At 54.4% G+C, this 11,001-nt stretch overlaps 1 protein-coding gene across 1 annotated transcript; it reads left to right on the top strand.

Moving 5' to 3' along the window:
* Positions 1-285: 285 nt before the first annotated feature.
* Positions 286-6,216, top strand: FOXF2 (forkhead box F2). Its single transcript, XM_045552718.1, has 2 exons — positions 286-1,847; positions 5,295-6,216. The coding sequence occupies exons 1-2, from the start codon at positions 665-667 to the stop codon at positions 5,456-5,458; spliced, it is 1,347 nt and encodes a 448-aa protein (XP_045408674.1). The 5' UTR covers positions 286-664; the 3' UTR covers positions 5,459-6,216.
* Positions 6,217-11,001: the final 4,785 nt, after the last annotated feature.

Raw genomic sequence — 11,001 nt, forward strand, 5'->3', positions numbered from 1 at the left:
CTTAGCAAAACGTTAGTCCGCGATATGCCTCTGTTTGAAAGAGGCTGGGTCGGGGAAAGGGAAAGAGGCCGAGGGAGGAATTAAAAGCCGGAGGGAACCCTGCGAGCGAGGACCACGATAAGAGAGGGCGCCGGCCGCCAGGTTGGGAGGGGGAGGAGTGAGCCGGGCGGCCGAGCGCGCCCTCCCCGCCTCAGCGCGACGCGAGGAGGGGGCAGGGGGGAGGGGAGGGAGGGAGCAGGGGAGGGCGGCCGGGGGAGGGAGCGGGAGGGAGGAAGTCCGAGAGACAGAGCGAGGAGCGCTCCTGAAGGGAGACGTCGGGCTCGTCCCCGGGGTCCGGGCTGAGGTCCCAGCTCGCGGGCGCAGTTGCCCGGCGTCCGGCCGCCCCGGCTCCGCGGCCTGGGAGGCCGTTGCGGAAGGCAGGGGCCCGAGGCTCGGGCAGTGATGCGCCGGGCGTTGCCTCCAGCTCGCCGCCGCCGCCGCCGCCGCCAGAAGCCCCAGAGAAGCTGAGGGAGGCGACGCCGAAGCGCTGGCCCGGAGTGGCCACGGCTGCAGCCCGGGCGGCGGGCTAGGGCGCTCGCCCGGCTTCTGGGCCGACCCCGCTCCGGCGCCTCCGTTCCCGGCCCGGGGCTTGCCCCCGCGGCCCGGCCTCGCTCGCAGGTCCCAGATGACCACCGAGGGCGGGCCACCGCCGCCCCCGCCGCGCCCGCCGCCCGCCCCGCTCCGCCGTGCCTGCAGCCCGGCCCCCGGCGCTCTCCAGGCCGCCCTGATGAGCCCGCCGCCTGCAGCGGCCGCCGCCGTCCTGGAGACCACCTCGTCGTCGTCGTCCTCCGCCTCCTGCGCCTCGTCCTCGTCCTCCTCCAACTCGGCCAGCGCCCCCTCGGCCGCCTGCAAGAGCGCGGGTAGTGGTGGCGGCGCGGGCGCGGGAAGCGGGGCTACCAAGAAGGCGAGCTCGGGGCTGCGGCGGCCAGAGAAGCCGCCCTACTCGTACATCGCGCTCATCGTCATGGCCATCCAGAGCTCGCCCAGCAAGCGCCTGACGCTCAGCGAGATCTACCAGTTCCTGCAGGCGCGCTTCCCCTTCTTCCGCGGCGCCTACCAGGGCTGGAAGAACTCCGTGCGCCATAACCTCTCGCTCAACGAGTGCTTCATCAAGCTGCCCAAGGGGCTCGGGCGGCCCGGCAAGGGCCACTACTGGACCATCGACCCGGCCAGCGAGTTCATGTTCGAGGAGGGCTCGTTCCGCCGCCGGCCGCGCGGCTTCAGGCGGAAGTGCCAGGCGCTCAAGCCCATGTACCACCGCGTGGTGAGCGGCTTGGGCTTCGGGGCCTCGCTGCTGCCACAGGGCTTCGACTTCCAGGCGCCCCCGTCGGCGCCGCTCGGCTGCCACGGCCAGGGCGGCTATGGCGGCCTCGACATGATGCCCGCGGGCTATGACGCCGGCGCGGGCGCCCCGAGCCACGCTCACCCCCACCACCATCACCATCACCACGTCCCGCACATGTCGCCCAACCCGGGCTCCACTTACATGGCCAGCTGCCCGGTGCCCGCAGGGCCCGGGGCCGTCGGTGCGGCCGGCGGCGGCGGCGGCGGCGGGGACTACGGGCCAGACAGCAGCAGCAGCCCAGTGCCCTCGTCCCCGGCCATGGCGAGCGCCATCGAGTGCCACTCACCCTACACGAGCCCTGCGGCGCACTGGAGCTCGCCCGGCGCCTCGCCTTACCTCAAGCAGCCGCCCACCCTGACGCCAAGCAGCAACCCCGCGGCCTCTGCAGGCCTGCACTCCAGCATGTCCTCCTACTCGCTTGAGCAGAGCTACTTGCACCAGAACGCCCGCGAAGAACTCTCAGGTAACGCGGCGGGCCCAGGAGCGGCCCGCTGGGGGCGTCGCTGCCAGGCCTCCAGATCCCGCGCCTACTGCCAGTCCCAACCGGACGCAGCAGTCTGGGGTCCAAGGGCACCGGGAGAAACTGATGCTGGGGGAAGCTGACACCTTGTTCATGGGGGCGGGGATCGGGGTCTTACTGTCCTCCCAAATACCCCCTGTTCAGGAGCCTGGCCTCCAGAATTGCCCGGCTGCTAGGAGGATGGTGCAAAGTCGCCTGCCTTTCTGGGGTGGATGGACTAAGGACTGCAGGTCTCCCATTTCGAGCCTGACTTAGCTTTGACTGAAGGCATTTGGCCTTTGGGGCCCTTAGCCAAGGAGCTATGTCTAGTTTCTTTTGTCCTTTTTAAAAATGTTTGTTTGCTGTACTTTTGTATGTTCTGTATGCTGGAGTGTGAGTGGAGAGAGCTGGGCAAGTGTTGTGAGGAGGGAAAGGGAAGGGCCCAGAGGATAGCAGAGTAGGGTCCCAGGATCTTTCACTACAGGGATATATTGTGGGTGGAGAGGGATACTCGGTTGTTGAGGAATCTCCTCCCCCCTCTGCCCCCAACAGTGACCCACAGTGATGACACCCCACTCTGTCCTAGGCAGCAAGGACCTGAGGGCCCTGATGTGACTCCTCTGGGAAGTGTGCCTGCCCTTGGGGTGCCACTTGTTCTGTGGCTGGTTTAAATCGTGTTGGTCGCAGATTATGAAAATTTATTGACTTGCTAGAGGTAGTGAAAGGTAGGAGGGGATCATGGGGGTGGAGAAAGGAATTTGAATATTTGGCTGGGTTTATCTGGAGAATGGAGATGCACCCTTACATTAAACCCCTCCAAAGCGCCCACGGGCTGTAGATTGAAGTCAGGCTACCCTGCCAGTCAAAGGCAAGGGCCCAAGATGCTCTATCACACTTACACAATTACCTCCCACAGCAGTTAGAAAACGGTTGAAGGATGATGCATATTTTCTATATAATGTTCGTGAGTTGGTGTGCAACAGGAGCATGGGGACAAAGAAAGCCCAAAAATGTGCAGAAGATGTTGGTTCCCTGGACGGTGAAATTTCCCAAATAGGCCTTTTAAATGTGGGTCTCAGAGGTTAACTAAACAAAGACAGTCTCGGCAGGACCACACCGGAGAGGATTTTAGCCTGACTTAACCCACTGAGAGGGAAGTCTTGTTCAATTTTATGGGAATTTCTCCAAGTAACCAATACAGACGCCCTCCCCTCTTATTTTTGTATCCCCTCGGGCTGGCTTGTCAATCACACGCACCCGCAGGCCCCATGGCCCCACTTGCCTCCTTCCCTTCTCGCAGCCCTCTCCATACAGGCCCTTCTCAACTTCAACCTAGACTCCGAGGCCTCACAGCCGCAGCGAAACAGTACTTTAAGAAGAAAAAACGCAGGAAAGAGACTCCCTGGCCTTTCTTCGAGGCCACCCTCGCCCCACCCCACACACTAAGTGCACACACAAGCCCCCCAGAGATTCGGGGATCTGGAAACACGACTCTGCCTTGGAAAGGATGAAAACTCCGCACCCCTGCCCGCTGGCCTGCTGCGGCTGGCCTTCCCCCAAGCCTTGCACGAACTCCCGGCCGAACCTCCGAGCGCTCGGGAGGCTACGGCTAGGGCCTGACGCCCGACTGGGACGCTCTGCCCCTTCCTTCCTCGTCCTCTTGCTCCCTCCCCTCTTGAATACCTCCGCCCTCCCCCCCCCCACACACACACCCTCGCTCGCCCCTGTTGACATTTCTCGGGCGGGCCGGAGGCGGGGGCTCCCGGGGAGCCGGCAGGGTGCGCGGAGGCCCTCCGGGACCCGGCTGGGCCTGACTCCCCCAGCACACCGCCCAGCGCACGCACTCACACCCAGCACCCGCTTCCTCCCCAGCACACCCGCCGCTCCGCTCCCTTCCACTCCTGTGCGGGGTCGCCTAGGCCAGGCCGGAGCTGCGCTCTTCATTAATCCCTGGGAGCGTTTTAGAAACGAGCGCGGACTCTTAACGTCCCGCCCGGCACATCAAAGCGCCGACGGCAGCCTTCGGTCTACAGGTGTGAGTACAGGCTCTCTGTGCAGCCGAGACCTGCTATGTTGTGGTCCGGGAATTGGCAGCAGGACGTGCTTTAACGCGATGAGCGAGCGCACCTGTGTGCAGAGTGGCACGCACCCACCGTAGCCCCGGCGCCAGTTGCTGCTTTATTAGAGCAGCGCAGCGAGTACTAGGTTAGGTGTTAGCGGGCAATAAACGTAGGCTGGGTCTCTGGCCACTGAGTAGCCCGGTCATTCCCTAAATGCTGGGACCCGAACCGGCCAAGGCAACCGAAGCAGGGCCCGAGGTCCTCTGCCCCGGCCGGCCGACGGGTACAGCTTTCTTGCACTGAAAAACCGAATCTGGCCCAGCACAAATGTGCGTTTTATGATCCCCACACCGCTGGTGTGACTAGAAAAGACCCAGGCAAACTGGCTTAACCCAGCCAGTAGCAGAGAGGGGCCCTAGTCCAGGAGATGCCTGAGCCCAGCAACCGGTCACCCCAGGCCGACTGCGCCTCCGGGCCAGGAGGCCCCAGAAAGCAAAAGCGGGCGGCCGGTTTTGCGCGGAACAGCCTGGCTCAGGCCCTGGGCCGAGGAGCCAGCGGAGGGAGTGGGCGACAGGCCCTCTCTGTGCTTCCGCAGCTGGGGCTCTCTCAGGGACTCCCGTGTGCTGCCGGATGCCTTGGACTGAAGGGCATTTCTCTGCGCCCTGAAGTCCTGGCTTCTCTAGACTAAGCCTGAGACGTTGGGGACCCAAGGAGATGCCTGCAGAAGGAAGAGAGAGGTGCGCTTTTATTTCCTATCCCTTTCTCTTGTGATGAGGTTGTTTCTATCACCCTCTTTGGGCACAAGTAATATCCCTCTGCACCTGTTACTCAAATCGGGCTAGTTGGAAAATAAGGCTCAAAACAAGCTGTGAAGGTGGCAGTGGTGTTTCTGGGGCAGGGTGCTTGGTCCTCCCTGCAGCGGGAGCTCAGGCCTGCACAGGCCAAGAGCTCTGCACTGAGGAACCAGGCTGGAGTCTGGGTGTTGTTCCTGCTGCTGCAGCCCATCCTGAGATTAAAGCACTGGCCCCAGCTGCAGAGAATAATATTTGAATTCAGGGACATAAGCACCCCCCTTGTGGGGAACTTGCTCTGTATCTGTGTGTGGACAGCATGGACAAGAGACAAAGCATGATGAGTCCGAGTTGTCCGATGACCTACGGTTGGAAACTTTGAGACATTGGCTGGAGCTGGGTTTTGTCAACCAGTTTCATAGTAATGTGCCAAAAGAGATGCCAGCACCTTTTGTCTTGACTCAAAATCGGTCTCAATGAATTGAAATTTTAAAAATAATATACCCAGTCATCAGCTGGATGACTTTGTTTCTGAAAAATCTTTTTCTTTCTTTTTTCAGTGGGACTGCCTCGTTACCAGCATCACTCTGCTCCAGTGTGTGACAGGAAAGATTTTGTCCTCAATTTCAACAGCATTTCTTCTTTCCACCCCTCAGCTAGCGGGTCGTACTATCACCACCACCACCAGAGCGTCTGTCAGGATATTAAGCCCTGCGTCATGTGAATGGAGGCCCTGCCAAGGCGGCCCTCCCCTCTCCTGTCCTGTCCTTGGTGGGGCAGATAGGAGCTGGGACAGACTCACATAATGTGCATGCGGATAGCAGTAAGTAACACACCCGTCACTTAACCGGAATGCCCAGGAGAGCCTTGTTCACTGTTGTTTGCCGACCCGCTGGCAGAAGGACAGCCCTTGGCAAGGTAATGCCCCAAATCTGAACACCTAAGGCTCCCAGATGAGGGTGAGAGTGAACTGAGATGGTAGAAAGTTACCACATGTAAAACATGAACATGCAACTCTGGGATCTTCCTTGCCTTCAGTAATCAGGGTCTCAAAAAAAGCAGACAAGTTGTATGTGTGTGTGTGTGTGTGTGTGTGTGTTTGTCTATGAAAACTTGTGTGCTTTTCAAAAAGGCAGTGCTAAGCACAAGATTTTAAAAAGCCTCATAGTGTTGCCTGGCTAAGTAGGAGACTTTTGTTTCCCCCTGAACAATACGTTTGGAAACAGGTGCCAAAGAACATTACTAAGAAAATATTTAGAAATAATGTGTTTAGTTTAAGAAAGTGGTCTTCAGTATTGTGACAATACAACATTTTTACAAGGTTGTTTTCTATCACCATATTTTAAAGATATTTTTATGATCTTCGTGTATACTCACACTTGGCTTGTATTTTAAAAGGAGGATATATTTGCACTTCTGTATACTTTTACAGTTTGCCAAAATATTTTGATGTAAAATTTTTTCAATAAAATGTATATAACAAATAGTTGTTTTAGGGCCTGATTTCCTCTGCAGGCACCCTTGGAGAAATCTGTGGCGGTCCTAGTCCTCACCAGGCAGTGGTGCAACTCTACACTGCCCCCGCCCCACGGTGCATAATTGACGTGGTGTGGGGTCTGTGCCTGAGTAACACAGGCCAGGTTCTGATTGTGGGTCTTCTCAGGAGACAAAAAGAAGGAACGTTTTCTGTTATTTCTTTCTTTACTTCACCCTAGCTTTTTCTGGCTAAACAAAAACCAGAAGGTGAAACTAACTTAAAAGAAAACCAGGCAAAATAATGAAAGGCAAGGGTTTGATTTGAGGAAACCAAGTTTTGGTGCCCCTTTTGTTTTCTTTCCTGTGCCCAGGGAGAGCTCTGCCCTTTGCCCTTTCCTCTTCCCCACGCTGGTGGGGAGGCAGCTGTGGGGCGCAGTAGGAGGCCCCTACCGCGGCCCCCACCGCAGCTCCCCTGCTCTGCGCTTCGCAGCCTGGGGGTGCTTAGGGGCCGGAGGAACGAGTCCCGCTTCCCGCTTGCCCGCGGAAGTTTGGCTACGGGTGGGGAAAGGTCTGAAGAGTGGTAGTGGGGGAGGTCTGCTGAATATCGCAAGCAGTCTCTGAGCCTGGGGGTTTGAAACTTCCTTGGAGAATTTAAGACAGAAGTTGGACCCTTCCCCCCCACACACACACGGCCTGACTGTCCTCACCCTCCAACTGAGAGCCTGCCGGCCCTGCCTAGCCGCTGTACCCACCAACCTCCTTCCTCCCTGATCTCTCCGCACTCCTTCCTGTTAACAAGGGATTTGATGGTTTTCCCTCAAGGATCCCTCAGCCCCTTTTTCCTTTCTTGCTAGGTTTCCCAAGCATGAGTGTTACAGGCAGAGCTGGTGACGCTCTGGGTTAGACAGAGACCACACAGACCAAGCAGGTAGAAGGGCTGTTTCCCACCCAGCCCACCTTCTCTCTGGCCAGCCCTTCAAACTCACCGGCGGTGTCAGCCACCATAGGTCTGAGCAGGGACAGAAATTCTCAACCACAATTACGCTGTGGTGGTCCCCTCCAACTCAGGGCTGCAGCTTTGTTTTTTGTTTTTAGTTTTTATTTTTATTTTTTTTTTCTGCGTTTTCTTTCCTGAATGAAACATTCACCTTTGTCTCTCATTCCCTAAAAGGTCTTTCTGGCAATCAATCGCCAGGCACTTAATACCACTCAGGAGGTATCTCATCCCCGCGCGTTTTGTATTCCAAGTGAATTTCAGCCCAACGACAGTCTCATCAGTAAAATATCTTGTTTCAAAAAGTCTTAACCATGTTCCTAATCATTCCTTAGGCTTCCTTCCTATAGTTTCCAAAATTAAGCAGTGATTTAAACATTTTTTGTCTCTCCATTATCGTATTTACAGTTAAATAGGGCCTTTTTTTTTCTTTTATAGTGAGCTACTCGGGGGCCTGCTATAAATTACGAAGTCAGTTTCAGAGTTTGCTCCGACCACAGTGCTGTGTTTACATTCCTTCCGAGGCAGCCGGCATGGTCGTAATTTATATCCTAAACACTTGAACGTAACTTGTTTATACAGAGAATGACAGGACCTCAAAGACGAAAGCTCCGCGTCTGTCCGGCTGGCCGCGTTGGCGGCGCGGCGCGCCCCCTGGCGGCAGGAGCGCACCTGCGCGGGGGGCGCGGTTCCCGCCCGCGGGGCCAGAGCTTCACGGAGCCCCGCGCTCGGCGGCGCGTGGCGGCGCTTTCCCAACAGGCGCATCCGCAAGCGTCTCGCTCTCAGGAATTATGCTTCCCAGTTTCAGAAAATATTTTTGCTTTTTCCTATTTTACTCTTTCCATCTCATGTCTCATCCTAAAACCAGATCAAGATTCAGTAACAACAGGCCTGACCATACTTAGTAGTTGCTAAAATCCTGACTTGCTACTTTTATTTCCAGATTTCTCCCCAAACAAGGGAGAATTTGTTTTGTTTCCCTGTGAGTCAAAACTGCTTCTCTCCTAACTGCTCCTCCCTCAAAGACACATAGGTACACAGATACGTTTGCATTTACCTCTCTCCCTCTTTTTTTATTTTTTTTTTTATTTTTTTTGAGGAACAGGAGAAAGTGCTTAGCTTTAACTGTTGCCCAAATGTTAGTGATTCATTCCATACAAGTGTTGCAGTGTCTTTAGAGGTGAAAATAAATGAACTGATCCAACTGGGGGTCAATGCCTCAACTATTTTTTTTGGGGGGGGTCAAATGCATTTTGAGCTTAGAGTTTCTGCTCATTGGCAGAATAAAGTAATATATGAAAAGACATTGGATTGTTCTGTGTAAGAATTACTGGGTTTTGTTCATGTGTTCAATTAGGGCTATATAAATAAAAAAGGAAGAAACCAGGTAAATACTGAGCATGGATGACCAAGTGCTGGCACTGTGATTATCTTATTATGCCTCATGTGGTTCTCTTATTTAATCCATTCAGTATCTCTATGATCTGAGGATTTTGATTTTATTTACAGATCTGTGCCAGGTCTTGGCTTTCAGGGGTTTGCCCCATGTCTTCTGATGTCCGGTCATTTCATGCCTTCCCCCAACTTTGCCCATAAGAACTCTGCACCTGACACTGCAGGCGTGTGAGAGCTGGTGCTCTAAAGCAGCCGTTCTCAAACTTGAGTGCACATCAGAATCATCTGGAGGGCTTGTTAAACAGGCTATGTGGTCCACCCCCAGTTTCTGATTCAGTGAGCCTAGGATTAGGCTCAAGAATTTGTATTCCTAATAAATTCCCAGATGATGATGTTGGTCCAGGGACCACACTTTGAAAACCACAGCTCTAGAAAGGCAGTTGGAATTATACATATTTTTATAGGTTCCAATGGGTAGGTATTAAGGCTAGCCCACTAATTAATTAAGCAAGGACCTAAAAAAGTTTTTGAAATAGTTTGTCGATCCAAATGCCTCTGTGATTGACTACTGGCCCCTGGGAAAATGCAAGGCCTAATTTTGAGCCCCATGCCAGAAAGTAGGACCTCCCATTTTTATTCAAAGTAAGGAAGCTTCTTGTTTTATTGTAATAAACATTGCAAAAAAGTCAGGTAGAATCACTAAAGACCTGCCTCAGTGAATCAGTAAGTCTGGTACTTGCACACAGCAGCTATGCTGGAATTTCCCAAACAGAAGGAGGTGGCCATGGGAGCAGGCAGGAAAAAAAAAATCACTTATTGGTTATAAGGCTTTTGAGGGTGGAACAGAGAGAGGGCAAAGAAAGGGGGCTGTAGTCTCAGAGTACAGCAATGGTGATCCCCAGACAGAACCCCAGTGGGGGAGGGAGAGAGACAGAGAGACTTAGGTGGGGAGAGATGGAGACAGAGAGAGAGAAACATAGGCAGAGAGAGAGAGAGAGAAAGGAAGAAAGAGGTGACAGGGAGAAGAAGGGAGGGAGAGGGAAAGAGAGAGGAAGAAGGGGAAGGGAGGGAGGGAAGCAGAGAGATAGAGAGAGAAGAGGAGAGAGAGGGAGGAACATACAGGGGGGAGAGAGAGACAGAGAGAGAGAAAGAAAGAGGAAGAGGATGGGAGAGAGAGAAGAGAAAGGGAGAAAGGGAGGAAGAGGAAAAGAGAGAGGGGGGGAGGGAGGGAGAGAAAAGGTCTAGGGAGGAGCCTAAAACTATTTCCTTCGCTGCTGTCTCAGAGAGCAGGAGTCCTGGATGCCGGATTCCTGTCCCATTCTCTCTCCAGGTCTCCGGTGCCAGTGCTTTGGCTGGAAGGCCCAGGGACTTCTGTTTTACTTGGCTTCTGCCTGAATCCTGGGGAAGTAAATGAATTCTCTAGTTGTACATGCTCAAATTTTCTGAACTATTGCAGCAACTTCTAGAGAATTTAGGGAGAATAATCTAGACTTACATTTTAGAAAGTGGAAGTCTGATTTCTGGGAAAAATCTTCAGGCTCCTAGGATTGGCCACTGTACAGCATTCAATGGAATTAGTGGCTCCTTCCCAAAAGAACAGCTCTCTGTAGATTCTTATATACCTAATTACTGTGCATCATGGTGATTAATTCAAAACAGGCACCAGACTTATTTAGAATGGAAATATATTGTAATATATTTTATCAGAGCGGAAATACATTTTACCAAACCTGCCTCTATGAAACACTATCTTAGCAAGGAAAACACCACAGATATAGACACTGGGCCAGGGAGGGCCACAGCACACAGACGTCAAGGTCATTGGGGAAAAAATGAAAGTTCTGGAAGTTCTTTCAGAGTTCAGAGTGCGCCAAGTCTACAGCAATCCAACTGATAAATATTCAGCTCTTCATTTCCTGGGGGACGTGTGTGCTACAGAGCCCTGGCCACCCCACGCTGGATGGGCAGTGCTCTTGGCATAAACATGTTCATGAGAGCACGGAGAGGAGTCCTGAGGAGCAGAGGAGGCTGCCCACAGCAGCTCTCCCTCCAAAGGGTGCTCCTCAGCCCGGGAACAGCCCCTGGAACCACTCATGTCACACCCAGGGAGCCTCAGCCACAGCTGGGCATCCACCAGGCAGCACCCTACCATGCCACCTCCCAGAGCTGGCAGGGCACCTTCACCATCTAGAACCTGAAACAGCTTTGAATTGGGTTGAGTTTGGGCCTGGACCATGAAGAGGAGGGACCTGCTTTCTTGCTGCCCCTCAGCAGGTCCCCCTGGCACCGAACCTGCAGGAAGCGTAGACCGTGTGGATTCAACGGCCAAAGCACAGGACCACCGTGTGCTCATACACCTGCATGGCTGTCCTTCAAGTAGGGGGAATGGGACTGGACCTGCT

The sequence above is a fragment of the Lemur catta genome, chromosome 5 (genome assembly GCF_020740605.2).
Source record: "Lemur catta isolate mLemCat1 chromosome 5, mLemCat1.pri, whole genome shotgun sequence".
Taxonomy (NCBI): Eukaryota; Metazoa; Chordata; class Mammalia; order Primates; family Lemuridae; genus Lemur; species Lemur catta.

What these genes read in the sequence shown, in the direction of transcription:
- FOXF2 (XM_045552718.1), top strand. Translation starts at nt 665, where the DNA reads ATGACCACCGAGGGCGGGCCACCGCCGCCCCCGCCGCGCCCGCCGCCC. An exon ending in CGCCCGCGAAGAACTCTCAG is followed by an intron (nt 1,848 to 5,294) that starts GTAACGCGGCGG and finishes TTCTTTTTTCAG; the next exon opens with TGGGACTGCCTCGTTACCAG.